A 24,074-nucleotide genomic window follows, 5' to 3' on the forward strand; every position below is an offset into this window, starting at 1 on the left:
CATCATGTATGTTTAAAACATCACAAAAACAACAAACAAACAAAAACACTGTCTCTACTGCAACCAGATCACTTAGCTGTTACTGACGTTTGAATGTTTAATTATGATATTGGTAAAAATGCATGGTTAAGTTCTGTTATTTGTATTACAGCTGCCTTACACAGTTCTTTCAAGTATTCAACCAGCTGCAGAACAATTCCTTTTTTGTAACAGGGGAGGTAATTAATTTATTATATAAACAATATTTTTTCTCTCTTATGATTCATGATAGTGGAGGTAATTATTTAATGTACTGGTAACAACAATGTACTGTAACAATAATTTCTTTGCATTTCTGGTAAAATTTCAGTTTTGGCAGGGTCATGCGTGACATAATGCTTGAATAGCAAATGTGAAAATGATTTCTGTACTTTAGAAAATTTAATGGTATAATAGTTACTGTTATAATCAAAATATGGAATATTTCAGTAAGTGTTCCTTTTCGATGTAAATGAGATATGAAACAAAAATTTGTAGCCGGGTTTGGCGCCATATAACCTGTGTTGGTGCGCCGTAAAACCCAAATAAATAAAAATTTCATAAAAGCAGATTCATTTTTACCTCACCTGTCACAAAGTGACAAGGTGAGCTTTTGTGATCGCGCGGTGTCCGTCGTCCGTGCGTCCGTAAACTTTTGCTTGTGACCACTCTAGAGGTCACATTTTTTGTGGGATCTTTATGAAAGTTGGTCAGAATGTTCATTTTGATGATATCTAGGTCAAGTTCGAAACTGGGTCTCGTACCTTCAAAATCTAGGTCAGTAGGTCTAAAAATAGAAAAACCTTGTGACCTCTCTAGAGGCCATATATTTCACAAGATCTTCATGAAAGTTGGTCAGAATGTTCACCTTGATGATATCTAGATCAAGTTCGAAACTGGGTCACGTGCCTTCAAAAATTAGGTCAGTAGGTCTAAAAATAGAAAAACCTTGTGACCTCTCTCGAGGCCATATATTTCACAAGATCTTCATGAAAATTGGTCAGAATGTTCACGTTGATGATATCTAGGTCAAGTTCGAAACTGGGTCACGTGCCATCAAAAACTAGGTCAGTAGGTCAAATAATAGAAAAACCTTGTGACCTCTCTAAAAGCCATATTTTTCATGGGATCTGTATGAAAGTTGGTCTGAATGTTCATCTTGATGATATCATATCTAGGTCAAGTTCGAAACTGGGTCACATGGGGTCAAAAAGTAGGTCAGTAGGTCAAATAATGAAAAACGTTGTGACCTCTCTAGAGGCCATACCCTTGAATGGATCTTCATGAAAATTGGTCAGAATGTTCACCTTGTCAGTAGGTCTAAAAATAGAAAAACCTTGTGACCTCTCTAGAGGCCATACTTGTGAATGGATCTCCATAAAAATTGGTCAGAATGTTCATCTTGATGATATGTAGGTCAAATTTGAAAGTGGGTCACATGCCATCAAAAAGTAGGTCAGTAGGTCAAATAATGAAAAACGTTGTGACCTCTCTAGAGGCCATACCCTTGAATGGATCTTCATGAAAATTGGTCAGAATGTTCGCCTTGATGGTATCTAGGTCAAGTTTGAAACTGGGTCACGTGCCTTAAAAAACTAGGTCAGTAGGTCAAATAATAAAAAAAAACCTTGTGACCTCTTTATTGGCCATAGTTTTCATGGGATCTGTATGAAAGTTGGTCTGAATGTTCATCTTGATGATATCTAGGTCAGGTTTGAAACTGGGTCAACTGCGGTCAAAAACTGGGTCAATAGGTCTAAAATTAGAAAAATCTTTTGACCTCTCAAGAAGCCATATTTTTCAATGGATCTTCATGAAAATTGATCTGAATGTTCACCTTGATGATATCTAAATTAGTTTCGAAACTGGGTCACGTGCGGTCAAAAACTAGGCCAGTAGGTATAGAAATAGAAAAACCTTGTGACCTCTCTAGAGGCCATATTTTTCATGAGATCTTCATGAAAATTAGTGAGAATGTTCACCTTGATGATATCTAGGTAAAGTTCAAAACAGGGTCACATACCTTCGAAAACTAGGTCAATAGGTCAAATAATAGAAAAACATTGTGACCTCTCTAGAGACCATATTTTTCAATGGATCTTCATGAAGATTGGTCAGAATTTTTATCTTGATAATATCTAGGTCAAGTTCAAAACTGGGCCACATGAGCTCAGAAACTAGGTCACTATGTCAAATAATAGAAAAAACGACGTCATACTCAAAACTGGGTCATGTGGGAAGAGGTGAGCGATTCAGGACCATCATGGTCCTCTTGTATAATAAATGTTTTTAAAGAAAATCTTAATTTTGTTTTTATTAAATTAGCTTGAATTGATCTTAAGTTCGGGGCCTCCCTGGCCGAGTGGTTAGAGTCGTTGACTTCAAACCATTTGCCCCTCATCGATGTGGGTTCGAAACCTCATTTGGGGCGTAGAATTCTTCACGTGAGGAAGCCATCCAGCTGGCTTACGGAAGGTCGGTGGTTCTACCCAGGTGCCCGCTTGTGATGAAAGTATGCACGGAGGGGCACCTGGGGTCTTCCTCCACCATTAAAGCTGGAAAGTCGCCATATGACCTAAAATTGTGTCGGTGGGACGTTAAACCCAACAAAATAAATAAATAATGATCTTAAGTTCTTTCATTTTGTGAGCTTTTAAGAATCCAAATGCCAGAATGAAAATGTAGAAAATTTAGAAATGAATTGATTTATTCTTAAGTATTGTGTCATATCTGTATTTTAAATAAGGAAGACATATTTTGGAAAGGTACAAGCTGTATCATGCTAGTACAAAGGCCAGTTAAGAAACAGTTTTTAAGTGGTTATTGAATTTAATTGCTTATTTTTACAGTCGTATGCAGGGAAGTACGTCCCAGCAATCAGTTACAAAATACATGAAGAAAACAAACAACTATTTCCGAAAGTAAGAATCAACCTGCAGGGACTGGCAATTGGCGATGGTCTGTGCGACCCGGAGACTGTAAGTAAAACTGTAAATTTTTTATGACGGACTAGTAACAGTGTACTCAGACAGTTAGCTTGTCATTATCATGCATTTAGTTACGGAATTAATTGCTGTTCTCCAGTCCAATGTTTGTAGAGGACATATTTTGTGGATTTCATGGTGGAGTCAACTCATAAAATTTAATACCAGTTAAGAATTAAAAAAATTGTTCATTTCATATGATGTCAACATTAATGAATTGATATCTCCATGAAATAACAGTCAAAAGGTCAGATCTGCTAAATTTCATGGCCCCCATGAAATAACAGTCCGAAGGTCAGATCTGCTAAATTTCATGACCCCATGAAATAACCGTCAAATGGTCAGATCTGCTAAATTTCATGGCCCCCCATGAAATAACCGTCAGATGGTCAGATCTGCTAAATTTCATGCCCATGAAGTTAAGCTGTTCCACTGTGCAGGAGCTGAAGACCTCATATATTTTGATCACAAACAGTATTGAAAGCTCTCCAAGTGTTGTATTTTATCATGTATTTTATCTACCCAGGTGCCTATTTGAGCCTGGAATAATTCCAGGAGGGGCACCTGGTACATGTATCTTCACAATCAAATGGCGGAAAGTTGCCTTAAGGCCTAAAGTTGTGTCAGTATGTTTTAAAATTCAACAAATAAACATTAAATTCCAAGAAATGACTATATGAGACCTTCAATTTGAAAGTACTCTGCACACACCACTCAGAAAATGCATTTTGGAAGCGCTCTTTAAGGTATACGGTTTATACACTGGTATAGAGTGCTTCCAACTGCGCTGCCCAGGATGGGCCTCATCTTTGGTGCTATGGCTTTCTCTTTAAACAGAGATAGCCATTGGGCCATAGTATGGTATGGCAGCGCACTGTCCCCATACACTTTGTCCAAGTCGGCTTTAATTTCTGATGCGTCAATGCCAAGCAGTCCCCATATCTTACAATATGCCTTCTACTCTTTGCGAAAATTGCAGCTAGATTCAGCCTTTTTCTTCAGCCAGTGTGATATACTACATGTATTTCAACTGCTAATTAAATGTGCTTTTGCACGCGATTTTAGTGCCATCGCTGGTCAGTTGGACAGAAAAATCAATAGTCTTTCCATTGATATGCCACACTTGTGGGTGCACGTGCAAATTGCAAAAAACTGGACTGTTGCCACTACCTTTCAAATGCTCCTCATACTTAGAGGTCAAAGATTTATGGTTATTTTTATGCCCCCTAAGGGAGGCATATTAGTTTTCAACTGTCCGTCGTTCGTTCGTCACAGCGTTAACTTTTTGCATGAAGGCACTTTACTCACGAACCACTGCACCCAGGACCTTCAAACTTCACATGCTGATAGTACTTATTGAGTATACCACCCCTACTGACTTTGGGCACACCAGGTCAAAGGTTAAGGTCACAGGGGCCAACGTTAACTTTTTGGATGAAGGCCTTTTACTTGCGAACCACTGACCCAGGACCTTCAGACTTCACATGCTGATAGTACTTATTGAGTACACCACCCCTACTGACTTTGGGGTCACCAGGTCAAAGGTCACAGGGGCCAGCATTAACTTTTTGCATGAAGGCACTTTACTCGCGAACCACTGCACCCAGGACCTTCAAACTTCACATGCTGATAGTACTTATTGAGTACACCACCCCTACTGACTTTGGGGTCACCAGGTCAAAGGTCAAGGTGCTGCGGGGGCATTTGTCACCATTAGTGACAGCTCTTGTTGTTGTCGGCCTTTTAATTTTTTATGCATTTATGGATATTCATATAACATGGCACAAATATTTCTCATAGCAAGTCAACTGTATCTAATAATCTATCAAGTATTTACAAGGGATATGTGTCATAAAATGTTGGCATTATTCTTGTGTGTTCAGTTTTGTTTTCTCTTTCACACTGTTTTAATTGATCCAGTGTGCATGCATCTGCTTTGAATGTATCTGTAAATAGTATAAAGTTAACCTTAGTATTTTCAGTTTCTTTTATATTGAATTCTAACACGATCCGCAGCAGTTGCTATATAAACATATAGCGAAATCACCTATACATGAATCTACGATAAAATATAGCTCTTCCATTCCACCCTACGACTGTAACACGACTGTGAGATTCTACTCTGCTTCTGTTATATACAGACTAAATACTAGACTTTTTAAGTGCTATGTAGTTGTAATAAAAAGTACATCAAATTTTCTGAAACAAACAATTTCTAACTGATGAATTTATTTGTTTATATTTTTACCGTAAGAAAATGTTTCAGCCCGGTAAGTTTCAACTTCAACACAAGTGCATCTATGTCTGGTGGTGTGTGTCGTTTACAATTTCTGCGTTGTAGGCACCACAAATGTCAACTAGATTCTACTTTGACATTAAATAAATTATAATTCATATTCCAATCTTTCAGACTCAAGTGTTTACATGTTTATATGCCGCTGAAATGTTCTGGCGTGTATGTTTCAGTGCCATCATGTAGGTGTCGTGCACTATTTTTAGAAACTGCATATATAAACTTTGAATGAAGTATTTACTTCTGATTTCTATATCTGACCTTAGATGTTATTGAAAATAACATTTTTACAGCAGTAACTACTTAATACTTTAATTAAACTGTGCTGAATATGGGAAAATCCCGTTTTATGCAACGCTTTGCATTCGTGGGGAGGTTTTTATAATAGCATATTGCCAGCCGAATGACATATCGAGCTAAAATGTAGTGCTGTAAAATGCGAAGAATTTGCGTGGTTAGAATCGAAATAATAAATATGTTCCAATAATTTTATCAGTTAATAAAATATGGGCAGTCGTTCGGATGCGAATATTAAATCACTCGTGCTACGCAGTCATTTAATTATTACGCATCCGAACTCCTGCCCATATTTTATTAACTGTTAAAATATAGGCACATGTTTATTATTTCTTAATTAAAAAAAAGGACACAAATATGTCTGATACATTTTGTATTCATTAACTGTATTTCATCTCTACTTCCTGTTACTAACTTCTGATATTTATGTTTACTAATGTGGCCTCTTATTATTTTGAACAAGACATTATAAAATTATTTCTGCAGAATCTAAACATCTGCACTACAATACTAATCTACAAACTGAAAAATTCTACCTGCAGAACTTATACTTGCTTATTTCCAGATGATGATACAGTATGCAGATTTCATGTACAACATAGGCATGCTAGATGAAGAGCAGAGAGATTATTTCCAGGGATATGCTAAAACAGCTGTGCAGTATATACAGAAAAAAGAATTTGGAAAAGCATTTGATGTAAGAAAATTTCAGTATTTCTACAATTAACAAGGAGTTGCACAACTGATATATAAATTTTAATATTTTCTGCAGGTACTGTGTACTTAAGCAACTGTGCAGTATTCCTTGGACATTTCAAACATTTTTAGCTTGACTATTAAAAGAATAGGTTGCGCTATTGCACTTACCCAAGATTTGGTGTCGGCATCTTCCCCCGTGTTCTGATTTGGTTAGGTTTTGTATGTAAGCTGGTATCTCAATATCCACTTATGGAACTGGATTAAAACTTTACACACTTCTCTACTGTGACTTAAATTGCAAAAATTGACACTGTCCACTCTCTTAACTTTGGCAGTTCTTTAGATATGCGGTGTTCACCAAACTGAGCCACAGTGCTAATGAGAAAATTCTCTTGGACATAGATAACCAGCTGGATTGTCCCTGAGTATCAGTGCCCACTCTCTAACATGAGTTGTTCTTAGCCAGTGTTCAACAATCCTGGTCACAATGTTAATGGACATAATATCTTACACAAGTTCGATAATCAGCCTCATACTGGCATTACTTCTCTGTTGTGGCCTTTGTCAGTGTTCACTGTATAACTTAAGCAGTTCTTGTCCAGCATTCACCAAACTTAGTCAGAATGGCATATTATTAGGCCAAGTTTGATAATCAGGTGGATAGTCTTTGTTGCTCTGGAGTGATGGCCCTTCATTGTTGAAATTGCAGGGTTTTGCCGAGGATCAAAAATGGTGGGGACCCGTGTCCCCTTGGTATGAAAAATGTGAGGACATTTTCAAAATCTTGGGGATAACAACTTTTGACCATATGTCATTGAAACAAATCAGTAACATTACTACAATTGAAGTCATTTATTGTAGTCCAACAATTGGTACTGTTCAAATCAACTCTCCTGAAATTTGGAGTTACTATTATTTTGGGCTTCATCCGAATTTTCTGCACTTTTTGTGGTTTGATTTTGTTACGTATTTTTAGTTTTGGAGACAATTAGTGTGGAATGGTCAAAGAAAGACTCAATTTCAATTTCACCTGCTGAGACAGTGGATTGGAAACAGTTAACAACATTGGGGTTTGTGTGGTGTATGAGGCTTTTTATGAAGCCACATAAAGTACTAGGCCGTTAATCTTTAGATTGAATGTTTTTCTTGTTTGCATATTATACAGAAACGTACCTTAAAATTGTTCATTGTTTCTTCGCTGGTGGATCAAAGTGACGTTTTTGTGGGAAACTCTTCTATTTGAATGCGGAAGAAAAATGAACGATTCGTTCTCAATTCTGGTCGTCTCACATGCACATTTGTCCCCAAAATTTTCTTAACACGACAACTGCCGATTCTAGATCAATTTTAGCGCGACATTTGTAATTTTTACACAAGATTCCTGTGATATTATGGCCTAGCCAGAACCCTGAAATTGAGAAAACTGACAACATAGAACTAGACAGCTTAATAAGGCTAAAAAAAAAATATGTGTGGTTCAGGTAACATTGGTAAAAAAATAGGGTAGGTAGGTAGGCTTTTTTTTTTTTTTTTTTTTTTTTTTTCCCCCCCACTTCGACGCCAGTTGGTACAGACATAGTTGGTCACAATTCTGTGAGATATGCACATGGAAAGCATCTCGACAATATATGCAATTCTAAGTGACATCTCCGACGAGGGACGAGTGAAGAATTGCCTTCATAAAGCGTTTCTGGTCGCCGTGAACACATTTTTCCACTGTCACGACGAGAACACTAGCCGCTGCCATGTTGAAATCGTAATCGATAAGACGCTTGCATTGATTCGTATATTTTCGTACTCAATATTTTTCGTACCAGGTTAAAAACCACAAAAAACTATAAAAAAAGTGTTAGGGTCGGCAATGAAAAAATAGGGTCGGTCGGGTTACCTGAACCACACATATTTTTTTTTTAGCCTAAGTAAAGTATTTTAAAAGCCAAATGTAATTTTCTGTGAGGGGCGTATATTGTGACAGGTTGCAACTTTTCATACACTCATACATAATTTGACTATTCGGTTAAAGGTCAAGGTCACTGTTTAAAGTTAAATAAAAATTTGTTTTCAATCCGTAACTTCTATATACATTGAAGGATTTCTACACAGAAATGTTCCCCATGATTAGATTATATGTCACACCATGACCCATGGTTGTCGGTCAAATGTCTAGGTCACTTTTGAAGGTCAAGTAAAATTATTTCCGCTCCATAACTTTTATGTGCATTGATGGATTATCTTAATTCTGCACACATGATGAGACAATGTGTCGTATACATGATATATGCATGTAGGTCAAGGTCGCTTTAGTTTTTATCGAGCCCGCATGCGGTGTGCTCAACTTAGTTGTCACTTCGGTGGGTCAGTATATGTACGTCCGTCCGTCCGATTTTGTACGGACCATAACTTTGACATGCATTGACCAATCTTGTTTATATTTAGCATGAATGTTTACCTCAATGAGAAAGAGTGTCATGCCCAAACCCCATGTTCCTATCTGAAAGGTCAAGGTCACAGTTGGAGGTCAAAGGTCAAATTGAAGTTTGTCTGGAGCATTTCTTCTTCATGCATGGTGGGATTTTGATGTAACTTAGCATAAATGTTCACCATTATGAGACGAAGTGTCATGCACATGAACCAGGTCACTAGGTCAAAGGTCAAGGTCACCCTGGACAGCTGGCGGGCTCGACATTCTTTCTGTGGGCATACTTGTTGTTTCTTAGCTCCTAATGCCTTGAAGCATTTTGTTTATGCCCCCGAAGGTGGGCATATTAAAATTGCAATGTCCGTCTGTCCGTACGTGAGTGCCTGCATGAGTCAGTGTAAATTCTTGGCATAAATGTTTACCATAATCAGACGTGTCGTGTGCAAGACCCATACCGCTAACTCCAAGGTCAAGGTCATACTTTGAGGTCAAATGTTAACAGGGTCTGTTTCGTGTCCGGCCCATAATTCTGCCATCCATGACGGGATTTTGAAATAACTTGGCATACATGTTAACCATAATGAGACAACATGTCATGCGCAAGACCCAGACCCCTATCTCCAAGGTCAAGGTCACACTTGGAATTCAAAGGTTAACAGGGTCTGCCATTGATGAAGGGATTTTTAGATTACTTTGCATAAATGTTCCCCACAATGAGACGACTTGTCTTGGGCAAGATCCATACCCCTAGCTCTAAGATGAAGGTCACTCTTAGAGGTTAAAGGTTAACATGGTCTGTTTGTTGTCTGGTCCAAACTCTGCCATTCATGAAGGGATTTCAAAATTACTTGGCTTAAATGTTCCCTATATTGTGATGACATGTCATGCACAAGACCCAGGCCCCTAGCTTCAAGGTCAAGGTCACACTTAGAAGTCAAAGGTGTTTCTTGTCTGGTCAGTAACTGCCATTTATCAAGGGATTTGAAAATAATTTGACACAAATGTTAACCATATTGAGGTGTGTCACACTTCTGACCCGAGTCTCTTTGGTGAAGGTCATGGTCGCGAAATGATGTGTGATTTTTTTGCGCCGACAACTGTAGCATTCTTGGGCAGCTTCAGGGGCATTTGTCACCAGTAGTGACAGCTCTTGTTTGTGCATGCATGAATATTCAAACAACTTAGCAGAAATATTTCCTACTGAAAGACCCCAACCTTTTTGTTCAAGGTCATCCATAAGTCGATAGATTTTACATTTATAGCTTTTGTGTGAATGGATGATTATTCATATAACTGAACACAAACATTCACCATTACATTTTTGCCTTTGAGCATTGGAATAATCCAGGGTGCTGTCTCCTCTTACAGCTTTTGTTTGTGCCAGAAGAAGACAGTCTTTTACAAATATTGAAATTTTTCTGTTCCAGATATTCGATATGTTGATATTAGGTGGCCCAGGCAGCTTTGTTGGCAATGTGACCATGGCTGAAGATTACTATAATTTTCTTCGTACAAAGGTACATGTTACTTCAATGTTTTTGTTTTCAGATATTTGATATGCTACTGAACGGAGATTTATACCCCTACAAGCCATACTTCTACAATGTGACTAATACAAACAATTACTACAATTTTCTTGAAACGGAGGTAAATTCACACATTGCATGTTATTCGACCCTCTTTCACTTATAGCTCTCAATATATACTTTATATCAACTTACTCCCTACCTTTTCACACATATTTATGTTTATGCAATGCATTTATTAAACTACTTGGCTCAGTAGTTCAGCTTGGGACTCGCATTCTAAATGTAATGAAAGTCTTGGTTGGATCTCTCTCCAGTTAAATGTTTAAATGGTTACGTATTTTTGGGCCATTGTAGCAAAAAAATAGGAACTCCTAAATGGATGTTCAAAATATTTGGTGAGAACCAAGGTAAAAAAGGTCAGAGTCCTCAGGTGAGGAGTTTAAGCCCATCTAGGCCTCTTGTTCTCAAAGCATTTGCTAATACTGTACCTTTTATTATACAGGTACAAACGTTTCTTTGTAGGTACATATAACATGCCTACTTAGTTTAATAGGGAGAGCACAGATCTATGTATTGCAGGGTCTCGAGTTTGATTCCTGGGCGAGGCGTATAATCTACTTGATTTTGACAAGAGACATTGTGTCTGAATTCATTCATCCCTCAGTTTTAATTTATTTGGAGACCGAAACAAATAATTACTGGAACAGTGGTTAAGTCAGTCTGTTGTTACTGAAATGCTGTTGAAAAAATGGTGCCAAGTCCAAAACAAACATAACAAACATTTAAAATCATTGAAGCAAATGGCCATTGCATAGCTGAAATACTGTCACATTTTTCCCCACAACAATTTTATAAAAACTTCCTCCACTTTAAATGTTTACCTGTGATCCTTGTGTCTGCCTCCTTTGCTGAAGAACGTTTTTTTTTACCAATTTATCTACTTCCCTCTTCCTCCTGCTATATTGGGAGGTAATTGTTACTTGCATGCAGTTTCTGTACTCTGCTAGATACATGTATATTTAAAATACTGTACATTATATGTGCAATTATTGTTTAAATTTCTGATATTTTATATTATTTCTCTTTATATGTAAATAAAGTTCACAATTGAAACTTGTTGGTAAATATTTTCAATTTCTATTATAGAATATATAATAAGCTATTGATTTAAGATTTGTAGGTCTGCTTTAATGAAAAGTGACAATTTTTTTCTATGATTTTATCATCTAAATACATTTGTAAGTTAACTAGAACAAGTACATGTATTTGTTCTGTGACCAAATTCTAAAACAGTCATTTTCTAGGACTACATTCATAGTGCCTGAAGTCAGCTGCTTTCCTCTGTCTATCTCAGTTTGTTTTTTTTTTGCAGAAATTGAAATTAATATTTTGATTAATTGGCAAAAACCTTACACAGATTGACTTTTTTACAGGCTCCAGCTGACTTTGATTATTATGGTACGGCATTAGCTGATCCTGAAATCCGTAAAGCAATACACGTAGGTAATTTGACATACCATGCTGGAACCGAGGTGGAGAAACATATTATCAATGATATCATGGACACTGTAAAACCATGGGTGGCAACCCTCATGGACAACTATAGGGTAGGTTGTGAAGATATTTATATATAGTGTTTCTAATTTGATGAATGAACCATAGTTGTGCAAAGGTGGAGAAACATTATGATGTCATGGATACAGTAAGACAGTGGGTTACAGTCCTCGAGGAGAGAAGTAAGTTGAAGGGAGGTATATATGATGTGTGTAACTTAACGAACCATAATTGGCACTAACGTGGAGAAACATACCATCAGCGATATCATGGATACAATGAGACCATGGGTTGACAACTACAGAGTAAGTTCATTGAGGAAAGATAATTACATTATCAGCTTGAAAGACTACAGTTGGATATACTTAGAAAAAAAAATTCTCAGAATTTGTGGATCCTGTGAAACCCAGGACTAAAGTTCTGACTGACATTAACTGTTATAGGAAAGGTGAACAATGAGGAATGCGACACATGTCTAGATACATCATCAGTGAAACCATACAAGTATAATATCACAAAGGGATAAAGTGCTTATGGATGATTATAGGGTACTGAATTATAGGGAGCAGGGCTCCAGAAATTTGCCGGTTTGTTGGTTTTGGATCAATTTTTAACTTTTCAGACCGATTCTTGAAGTGAAAAAAAAGCAAAAAATCAGTCCAGTAAAAATGTTGAAAAAGTATACATTTCGGTCTGAAATCTCAATATGCCAGTGAATCACCTGCCAAGCAGAAAATTGTTGATCGCACCCTCAGATAATCAATAAACGGTCTGATTGTCACCTTGGTAATCGGTCCATAATTAGCATGTGACACTACAGTGCTCGTGTGGTACACATCCTTTAATGTTTGTAGGCAACCGGCAGCAATGTATTAAACATTTTTGACTGGATCCAAATGCTTCCGACTGGATCCAAATCCTTTTGACTTGGACCCACTTCTTTAATATAGACCATTAGCCGACAGGTTGTTTTATTTCAAAAGGCTATGTTTGAAGACGGGTAAAAAGAAACAAATAGTCATTGCATTTAATGAGACATCACACGGGAAATTACTTGATTTGTAAAAATTGCATGATGCTTTTGGCAGTCAGTCTGAAACAAGTACAGAAAATTGTCTTTGCAGCCCGACTGTACAAGAAAATGGACTTGGAAACCCAAATGATAAAGAAAACTAGAGTGGTGGACTGGGCAGTGTATCAAATCGGTCTCCAAAATGAAATTTTGTTTACATCAGAAGAGAATACAGTCTAACCTGCATTAGGCAGCCAGCCAAGGGATGCAGCCAAATTGGCTGCTTAAGCCAGGTGACCGCTGATCGGAGAGGCAGCCAGTAAATGTATATATTTCAGACTTCTGACCAGTGTTCGATCATGACTTTAAGCCCATTTCTTTTACATTTTACTCTTTATCATTTTACCAGGATACATTGACGTGCCTTCGCAATATGAATGGTCTTCTAAGTAATCAACAACTCCGGCGTGGTGTGTTTTACAACAGAAATTGATTTTCCAACTTCAAAATAAGTTTGTTTACGATTTCGCAATTTTGATAAAGGGAAACTACTCTCTGCGCTTGTTGTCCACGCTAAAATCTAAGATTGCCTTTACGCTCCGTAAAAGAACAATGATTTATATTTCTTTTCAAACAAAATTAATTTCATATAAGTTTAATAGTATTTTGATGTAAGAAATATAAAAAAAATCACAAATATTATGCTACTAATTAGATACCGAGTATTATCTTTAACCGAGATCATACTGTGAACAACAAAATTGACATGAGGTAACACGCTAATTGCCGATAATTACTGGCCATTTGATCGTAACATTTTTTAGCTCGACTATTCAAAGAATAGTAGAGCTGTTGGACTCACTCATGCGTCGGCGTCCGCGTTGGTGTCCCGATTTGGTTAAGGTTTGTTTGTAAGCTGGTATCTCAGTAACCACTTGTGGGAATGGATTGAAACTCACACACTTATTCACTGTGATAAACTGACCTACATTGCACAGGTTCCATAACTCTGTTTTGCTTTTTAACAAAATTATGCCCCTTTTTCGACTTAGAAATACTTGGTTAAGGTTTCGTATGTAAGCTGGTATCTCAGTAACCACTGATGGGAATGGATTAAAACTTCACACACTTGTTCACTGTCATGATCTGACATGCACTATGTAGGTCCGTTAACTCTACTTTGCATTTTTTCAAAATTATGCCCCTTTTTCTGACTTAGCAGTTTTTTGTTAATTTTTGTATGTAAACTGGTTTCTCAGTATCCACTAATGGGAATGGATTGAAACTTCACACACTTGTTCACTGTCATTATCTGACATGCACTGTGTAGGTCCCATAACTCTACTTTGCATTTATTCAAAATTATGCCCCTTTTTCGACTTTGCAGTTTTTGGTTAAGTTTTTGTATGTAAGCTGGTATTTTAGTATCCACTTATGGGAAAGGATTGAAACATCACACACTTTCCATTTTTTTTTTTACAAAATTATGCCCCTTTTTCGACTTTTGTATTCGTTCAATTGACAAGGCTGTTGAATAGTCGAGCGTTGTCCTCTGACAGCTCTTGTTTTTTGTGTTATCAGTTTAAATTGAGAAGCTCATGTCATTTTGTCATTTTTCAAATATCAACAATTATCAATAAATTTCCGAACAATAACTACCGATTCCACTGCGAAAAACAAGTGTAAATTGCTTTTATTTTTTATTGTGTTTAATTGGCGATTAGATATTATGATCAAACATTACACATCTCAAAGTAATTTGAATAAACACACCCACTTCATTTAATCAGATGTCATCATTTCACATCAAATGTTCAACTTCGATCTATTGTCTACCGGCCGCTCGATTAATTTCGGTTTATTTCTCGTCTGTTGCTATGGACAATTTTAAACATAGCCGTGGGACTGACCGCTGACCGTCTAATGCAGGCCATTTTTAGGCTTTGGGAGGCAATTTGAGTGGCCGCTGGCCGCGGACAGCAGGTGACCGCCGAATCAAAGTATAAAATAGAGGGAATTTCGTCGGGGGCATCTCAAACTGACCGTTAACGTCAGGTGACCCCTGAATCAAGGTGACCATTAAGGCAGGTTAGACTGTATATAAATTTACAAAACTTAGTTTCTTACTGAAGTACAGTGCCAGTGAAATGAAATATCCATGTAGAGTGATCGATGGCCAACCCACATGACCTTTTGGTACCCTACACATGGGAAATTCGATCTCGGCGTTTACTTATGATAACCTACACATTTGGTCCGTGGCAGAGTACTCTTAAATATACTGAGGATGTTTGGCAGAGACCATGTTTCGAGTAAATCCCTTTGACTCATTGTATTTTATAAAAATTCGTTAAATAATAAGGAAACATCACAAAGTTCCTGCCGTGTATACAGTACCGAAGTAACGTGCATTGGCTTTTAGACTAGTTAGGTAAAAAACACGGTGCCAAAAAACAATGCTTCAGCAATTTTATTCTTGCAAGTATTTTCTCGGAAAAACATCGAAATTTAAACAAAGTTATGATCACATGTAACACTGAATGACTGTTTTCATTGTATGGTAACTCGCGGTGACCCGTAAATCATTTTTAATGCATGGCATACTAATTTCTTTACTCTTTCACGTTTTACAAATAAATATAGTACCGAAATATATGTATAATATGATGGGTGGGCTAGCGCCGATGTCGTGATTTCGTATCGGACTGATTGTGTTTTGGAAATTTCCGGAGCCCTGATAGGGAGCTAAATTTTCTGTTATAGTGTACGTCAGCTAGTGTCTGTCTGATTTCACATTTAAGAAATATCAACTTAGAGAAACATAAATTCAGTATGATAGATATCTTAAATTATCAAGTTATTGAAGAAACTTTATTTATTACATGAATTTCTGCGAATTATCGAAATATTAGAGTGAAATATATCTGGTATTTTCATAGTGAATAATATCATATAGTTATATTTTCACTGGTAAGAAACTATAAAATGAATAAATAAAGCCAAATCACGAAATAAATTTATTTTTTTTGTTTAACATGTAAGATCAAAATACCTTTCACTCATGAATACCATATCTTACTTCTTCACTTGATGCTGTGCCACTTGTGAAAATATTGCATCTGGTGTTCACTCATAAAAGATATTTCAGTCTTACACTAAAACAAACAAATATCCTCTATATTTGTCTCTGTTGTAACATGACTTGAGTGTTCATGAACATGTTGAAAAGTATTGATAAAAATTATGAAAAATGGTCGTTCTAAACAGGTATAATTGGATTTGAAAATATATGTTTAGGTAATGATGTACACAGGGCAGCTGGATATCATTGTAGCCATTCCTTTGACTGAGGCCTTCTTGATGACAGTACCATGGAGTGGTCTAGAACAATACAAGGCTGCTGGTAGATTGGTGTGGAGAATACACAGCAATGATACAGAGGTGGCAGGCTATGTAAGAAATGTGAACAACTTTTATCAGGTACTGCTTTTACAAGGCTTTAGGATTAAAAAAAGGTTCATTGTACCCCCACAAAACGAAGTTTGGGGGGTATATAGGAGTGAGCTCGTCGGTCTGTCTGTCAGTCGGTCAGTCCATTGGTTTTCATGGTTTCCAGACAATAAATCGTGAAAGGCTTGACAGATTTAAGTAGTAATTGGCACACAGGTGTAACATTATAAAATACAGAACAGGTTCGACTTTTAGGTCAGTAGGTCTGCCTCGGTAGCCTAGTGGTAGAGCATCCGCTTCGAGTGCGGGAGGTCGTGGGTTCGATCCCCCGATCCCCAGGTGCGTCATACCAAAGATGTAAAAAATGGTACTAGTAGCTTCTTTGCTTGGCGCTCAGCATTAAGAGGATAGTGCTAGGCCTGGTCAGCCCGGTGTCGGTATAATTTGACTGGGCAGGGTATCATGCCACGTGTCTACTGTGTGATATTCCAGTGAGGCAGCACTATAAACTTAGGCATTGTGCTCACTGCTACAAGTAGACGCCGTTGTTTATATGACTGAACAATTGTTGAAAAAGACATTAAACCCGAACACACACACACACAAATGACCTGGAACAGTTAAATGGTTTCCGGATGATAACTTGAGAACGCTTGGGCAAAAGGATCATATAAATTTTGATGTACAGGTGTAACATCATAAAATACAGGTCAAGTATGACTTTGAGGTCAGTAGGTCAAAGGTCAAGGTCACAATGACCTGGAACAGTTAAACGGTTTCCAGATGATAACTTAAGAACGCTTAGGTTAGGATCATCAAAGTTGATTATGACGAGCAGATGACACCTATTGATTTTGAGGTCAGTAGGTTAAAGGTCAAGGTCACAGTGACCCGGAACAGTTAAATTGTTTCCGCACGCTAACTTGAGAATGCTTGGGCCTAAGATCACGAAACTTAATAGGGAGGTTGATCATGACCAGCAGATGACCCTTATTGATTTTGAGGTTTGACTTGACATTGGCTTACTTCTGTGACAAGGCCGTATTGTGGGGGTATAATTCGTCACTCCTGTGGCAGTTCTAGTTTGCCTTGGATTAACAGATGTACATTTTTAGCTTGACTATTCAAAGAATAGGTAGAGCTATTGGACTCGCCTGTGTGATCGCGTCGGTGTTGGCGTCCGTGTCACGATTTGGTTAAGTTTTTGTATGTAAGCTGGTATCTCAGTTACCACTTTTGGGAATGGATTGAAACTTAACACACTTATTTACTGTGATAAACTGACTTACGTTGCACAGGTTCCATAACTCTGTTTTGCATTTTTAGAAAGTTATGTCCCTTCTTCGACTAAGAAATTTTTGGTGAAAGTTTTGTATGTAAGCTGGTATCTCAGTACCCACTAATTGGAATGGATTGAAACTTCACACACTTGTTCACTGTCAAGATCTGACATGCATTTTGCAGGTCCCATAACTCTAATTTGCATTTTCTCAAAATTATACCCCTTTTAGCTTACTTGAGCAATGCTCAGGTGAGTTTTTGTGATTGCCCGATGTCCGGCATCTGTCTGTCTGTTGTCTGTCTGTAGTCTGTCAACATTTAGCTTGTGTATGCAATAGAGGCTGTATTTTTTAACTGATCTTCATGAAATTTTGTCAGAATGATTACCTTGATGAAATCTAGGCCGAGTTTTTAAATGGGTCATCTGGGGACAAAAACTAGGTCACTAGGTCAAATCAAAGAAAAACCTTGTGTATGCGATAGAGGCTGTATTTTTCTATTGATTTTCATGAAATTTTGTCAGCATGATTACCTTGATTAAATCTAGGCGGAGTTCGAAAATGGGTCATCTGGGATCAAAAACTAGGTCACTAGGTCAAATCAAAGAAAAACACTGTGTGTGCGATAGAGGCTGTATTTTTCTATTGATCTTCATGAAATTTTGTCAGCATGATTACCTTGATTAAATCTAGGCCGAATTCGAAAATGGGTCATCTGGGATCAAAAACTAGGTCACTAGGTCAAATCAAAGAAAAACACTGTATGCAGTAGAGGCTCTTTTTTTCAACTGATCTTCGTGAAATTTTGTCAGAATAATTATCTTGATGAAATCTAGGCCAAGTTCGAAAATGGGTCATCTGGGGTCAAAAACTAGGTCATTAGGTCAAATCAAAGAAAAACCTTGTGTATGTGACAGAGGCTGTATTTTTCAATTTATCTTCATGAAATTTGGTGGGAATGATTTCCTTGATGAAATCTAAGTATAATTTAAATATGGATCATCTGGGGTCAAAAACTAGGTCACTATGTCAAATTATAGAAAAATTTTGTGTATGCAATAGAGGCTATATGTTTCAATTGATTTTCATGAAATTTGGTCAGAATGGTTGTCTTGATGAAATCTAGATTGAGTTTGAATATAGGTCATCTGGGTCAAAAAGTAGGTCACAAGGTCAAATCAAAGAAAAACCTTGTGTATGCGATAGAGACTATTCAATTGATCTTAATGGAAATTGGTCAGAATGATTGCCTTGATAAAATCTAGGTCAAGTTTGAATATGGGTCATCTTGGGGTCAAAAACTAGTTCACTAGGTCATTTCTAAGAAAATACTTGTTTAAACTCAAATGACCACATTTTTAGTCCAATTTTAATGAAAATTGGCCAGAATATTTGTTTCCATGAAATCACCAGGTTAAACATGTTTTCACTGTTATGGTTTGTTTCTCAGGTGAGCGACCTAGGGCCATCTTGGTCCTCTTGTTTGACTTAGAACTTTTTGGTTAAGGTTTTGTATGTAAGCTGGTAGCTCAGTATCTACTAATGGGAAAGGATTGAAACTTCACACACTTGTTCACTGACATAATATGACATGCAGTGCATAGGTTCAATAACTCTACTTTGCATTGTTACAAAATTATTCCTCTTTTTCAACTTAGCAGTTTTTGGTTAAATTTTTATATGTAAGCTCAGTACCCATTAATGGCAATGGATTGAAACTTCACACACTTGCTCACTGTCATGATCTGATATGCAGTGTCACGTTCCATAACTCTATTTTGCATTTTTACAAAATTATGCCCCTTTTTTGACTTGGGTATTCATTCAATTGACAAGGCTGTTGAATAGTCGAGCTTTGCTGTCCTCTGACAGTTCTTGTTATACAGCTGCCTCAGTAGGATTTAATTTAGGCTCCATATTCAGGAGTTGCGAGTTTTATCGAACTATATGGACATATGTTCCCAAATGATAATTTTGCTCAGGGTTTGCACAGACCTTGAAATGCCTTGAAATTGATGTTAGTCCTTGAAAACTCCTTGGAAATGTTTGAAAATAATATTGAAAATACTTGAATTTTGGGTAAAACTGCCTTAATTTCACCCAAGACTTATTTCTTCAGCAACTTGGCTTGTGAAAAGAAAACAAAATTGAGAAAAAGAAAAAAAAAGAGATAATTCAAAAGAAAGTATTGTACTTAATCACTGATCCTAGTATGCCCAAGTAGCAGTCATAAGTAGTGGTCTGTGACTGCATTTTATCATGATTTGCACAGAGTGCTACTTCTATTAGAACACTTTTTCTGGAAATTGTTGACATAAGTTGTTTGGAAAAATAGTCTTGAAAAAGTAAAAGAAATTCTTGAAAAGTTCTTGAAAAATACTTGTGTTTTTTTTGTCTCATAAGTTCTGTATTAACCATGTAAATTATCATTTTAATTGTGCATTTCCTTTTTTGCCAATCTTTTAGAATAATAGGAAGTTTTTCATATCTTTATGAGAAAAAGTATGTACTGACAAGAATGAAAGGGATCTGTTTACATTATTGTTCAACCGTAATACATAAACCATTTGCACATGTTTGTTCAACAGTAACATGTAAAACCATATGCAAACGTATGCAGATAATTGAAAGAAATGAAACATGACTGTTTTTACAAAATCACAGTTTTGATTTGTGCTGATACAACAACTTAATCTTTCAATAGTAATTTCAGTTACAGCCCACAATACGAACTGTTCATCACTTGTTATTTTTTGTTGCAGGTTATTGTACGGGGAGGTGGACATATATTACCATATGACCAACCAGCTAGAAGCTTTGATATGATCGACAGATTTATCAATGACAAAGGATTTGCATAGATCCTGAGCATGTATTTTTCAACATTTAAGTCAAAAATGTAGACATGGACTTAAAATGCAAAATTTTCTTTTCGCTCTGTCGTTGTAATAAAAAAAACAAATGGTAATGAAACTTTGCTACTGCGAATGTACATTTGGCTGCTACACACCTCTACTAAAATTCATCAGTATAAATTTACTTTAAACATTGAATATTTTTCCATTTTTAAGTGCAAGACTTTAGAAGTTGACGAATATAGACACTTGTTACATATGTGATTCATGTTCCATATTTATTCCCTCGCCTGTGTCTATACTTGAACGCAAATGCAGTAAGCCATCACATTTTACTGTCCAACATTTATTTATCACATTTTATGTTTAAAGTAAATATTAAATAGAAGATATGTTAACATAATTTTTCAATGCTAAAAATCAGTAAAAAATGGGTTGTATGTCTATCTGTTGTACTTTTCTCTGCAATGCTAAAGCAAATGCATATTACACCAAATTTACACTTTTTTATTTATAGCTGTTGTTGTTTATGTTATAGATTTGTATATATTTATAGAAATTACAGGCAGTTAGAGACTCTGAGAAGCATATAACTTGGATTAATAGTAGGGATGTGGAGTTTTACAAATATACTAGTATATTATGAATTGACTCTGAGAAGTATTATCACTATGAAACTTTCAGATTGATGCATCCTAGTACAGAAATATTCCCAATTATGTATGCAAAGGATGTAAACTGCATGCATTATGCTAGGATAATTAAATATTTTGAACTTTAAAATATCTGTTGATGTACCCAATGCACAAAATGGATAGTCTAGGATACATAATTTGCATAAACTGTGGAGAATAAAGATATATTTTAACTTGATAAAAAATAAAGTGGGTGTGTTAACAATCAGCTTCTTTTAAAAGCTCTTGCTTTTAACTGTTGCTGTTTTATTTTTTAACTTTTCTATTTTGTATATATAATAGCTACCTCTGTAAGAGACACGATTCCTCCACGAGACTAGATATCAATAAGTATTATATGTAGTGCCTGTATGCTTTCATGGTTATACTTCTTAATTATCATTTTGTATTTGGCATGTTTGCCTTTTCAGTGCTCTGATTTTATACATCAAGCTGCTAAGGAAAAAAAAATCAAAGTGGGTGTCTTATTTTATGTTAGAAGGCTACTAGTATTATATTCTGTAAACTGTTCATGTTATTTTTTTGAAGTGCCATTCATGTACTATCAAAGCTATTGCTTTAAAACTTGCAACGCTTGTTCACCATCAAAAGCTGACTCTGCACAGCAAGAAATATAACTCCATCCTGCTTTTTGCAAGAATTATTACCCATTTTTGACTTAGAAAGATCATAAAAACACACAAACAATATTTCTTTTATACAGAGACAAAAACTCAGATGAGGGTCTGAACTTGCAAGGCAGTGCTCTTGTTTGACAAATTATGATGACTTGGCTTGTTTGTGTAACAAATGCCCAACAATGCAGTATCACTGTGCAATTTAAGTGTTTATGGAATCAATAAATGCGCACTTACATCAGATGGAGATCATGAAGTGCTTCATGACATTGTTGTACACACATAATTATATGATCTCTGTTTATGCTAGAATATTGATTATAGTTTTTAAGTTCTGTTGGGACCATTAAGTCTTGATATTATTGAATATAATCAAACTGTTGCTGTATAACATTGATTGTTATACCCCCAGATACAATGTACAAATTGAGTGGAGCATATCCGTCAGGCTGTCCATTGTGCCTGCTCCATATCTTCGTAACCAGTTTGAAGATTTTGATATAACTAGCATCAGTTGTTAACATCATGAACATAAGGCACACAACCCAGGTCATTAGATCCAAGGTCAGGGTCATACATGGAGGTCAAAAATCATGATCACAACATTCAACTTTCCCAATACCAAAGCAGCATCTGGGGGTATTAATTGCCTTTAGTGATAGCTCTAGTTGATTCCTACTCTGTATTTTTAACAATAAAGTCTATTTTTTGAAAAGTTTGCATTGTTTTTATTAGCTCACCAGTCACGTATGGATAGGGTGAGCTTTTGTGATCGCCCGTCGTCCGTCCGTCCACAATTTCTTGTGAACACGATAAAGACCACATTTTGCAACCATTTTTTAGCTCGACTATTCGAAGAATAAGTAGAGCTATCCTACTCACCACGGCGTCGGCGTGGGTGTCGGCGTCGGCGTCACACCTTGGTTAAGTTTTTCGTACGAGTCCACATTTTGACAAAGTCTTTTGAGATAAAGCTTTGAAACTTTCAACACTTGTTTACCATCATCATGGCCAGTTATAGGCAAGAGCACATAACTCCATCAAGGATTTTGGCTGAATTATGGCCCCTTTTGACTTAGAAATCATGGTTAAGTTTTTCGTACCAGTTCTTATTTTGACAAAGTCTTTTAAGATAAAGCTTTGAAACTTTCAACACTTGTTTACCATCACCATGGCCAGTTATAGGCAAGAGTACATAACTCCATCAAGGATTTTGGCTGAATTATGGCCCCTTTTGACTTAGAAATCATGGTTAAGTTTTTCGTACCAGTTCATATTTTGACAAAGTCTTTTAAGATAAAGCTTTGAAACTTTCAACACTTGTTTACCATCACCATGTCCAGTTATAGGCAAGAGTACATAACTCCGTCAGGGATTTTGGCCGAATTATGGCCCCTTTCGACTTAGAAATCTTGGTTAATATTTCGTACCAATTCATATTTTGACAAAGTCTTTTGAGATAAAGCTTTGAAACTTTCAACACCTGTTTACCATCACCATGTCTAGTTATAGGCAAGAGTACATAACTCCATCAAGGATTTTGGCTGAATTATGGCCCCTTTTGACTTAGAAATCATGGTTAAGTTTTTCGTACCAGTTCATATTTTGACAAAGTCTTTTAAGATAAAGCTTTGAAACTTTCAACACTTGTTAACCATCATCATAGCCAGTTATAGGCAAGAGCACATAACTCCATCAAGGATTTTGGCTGAATTGTGGCCCCTTTCGACTTGGAAATCATGGTTAAGTTTTTCGTACCAGTTCATATTTTGACAAAGTCTTTTAAGATAAAGCTTTGAAACTTTCAACACTTGTTTACCATCACCATGTCCAGTTATAGGCAAGAGTACATAACTCCGTCAGGGATTTTGGCCGAATTATGGCCCCTTTCGACTTAGAAATCTTGGTTAATATTTCGTACCAATTCATATTTTGACAAAGTCTTTTGAGATAAAGCTTTGAAACTTTCAACACCTGTTTACCATCATCATGTCCAGTTATAGGCAAGAGTACATAACTCCATCAAGGATTTTGGCTGAATTATGGCCCCTTTTGACTTAGAAATCTTGGTTAAGTTTTTCGTACCAGTTCATATTTTTTGTAAAGTGTTTGACATATGGCTTTGAAACTTTTATCACTTTTTTAGTATAATAGCCTCTATCTGTAGGAAAGAGAAAATAACTCTGTCATCTATTTTGGCTGAATTATGGCCCTTTTTGGACTTTGAAATTGGTTCTGTTTTCATACAAGTCCATGTTTTGTCAAAACTATTTGACATATGGCTTTTAAACTTTGAACACTTGTTTATCATTATGATTTCCATCTGTAGGCAAGAGTACATAACTATTTTGACTGAATTTAATATGGCCCTT

At 36.4% G+C, this 24,074-nt stretch overlaps 1 protein-coding gene across 6 annotated transcripts in view; it reads left to right on the forward strand.

Annotated features, from left to right (window-relative positions):
• Positions 1–22,417, forward strand: part of LOC123531311 (probable serine carboxypeptidase CPVL) — a 45,647-nt gene extending 23,230 nt beyond the window's left edge. For 5 of the 6 annotated variants that reach the window (XM_045312156.2, XM_045312155.2, XM_045312158.2 and 2 more), the window contains exons 6-12: positions 152–218; positions 2,868–2,996; positions 6,158–6,289; positions 10,259–10,357; positions 11,673–11,846; positions 16,103–16,285; positions 20,298–22,417. In XM_045312156.2, the coding sequence (XP_045168091.2) occupies positions 152–218; positions 2,868–2,996; positions 6,158–6,289; positions 10,259–10,357; positions 11,673–11,846; positions 16,103–16,285; positions 20,298–20,396 (883 nt within the window). In that variant the 3' untranslated portion in view covers positions 20,397–22,417. Of the gene's footprint in view, positions 1–151; positions 219–2,867; positions 2,997–6,157; positions 6,290–10,137; positions 10,228–10,258; positions 10,358–11,672; positions 11,847–16,102; positions 16,286–20,297 lie in introns of all 6 variants that reach the window. The other variant, XM_053517181.1, reaches the window with a different exon arrangement.
• The last annotated feature ends 1,657 nt before the right edge of the window (positions 22,418–24,074 follow it).

This window comes from Mercenaria mercenaria, chromosome 11 (genome assembly GCF_021730395.1).
Source record: "Mercenaria mercenaria strain notata chromosome 11, MADL_Memer_1, whole genome shotgun sequence".
NCBI lineage: Eukaryota > Metazoa > Mollusca > Bivalvia > Venerida > Veneridae > Mercenaria > Mercenaria mercenaria.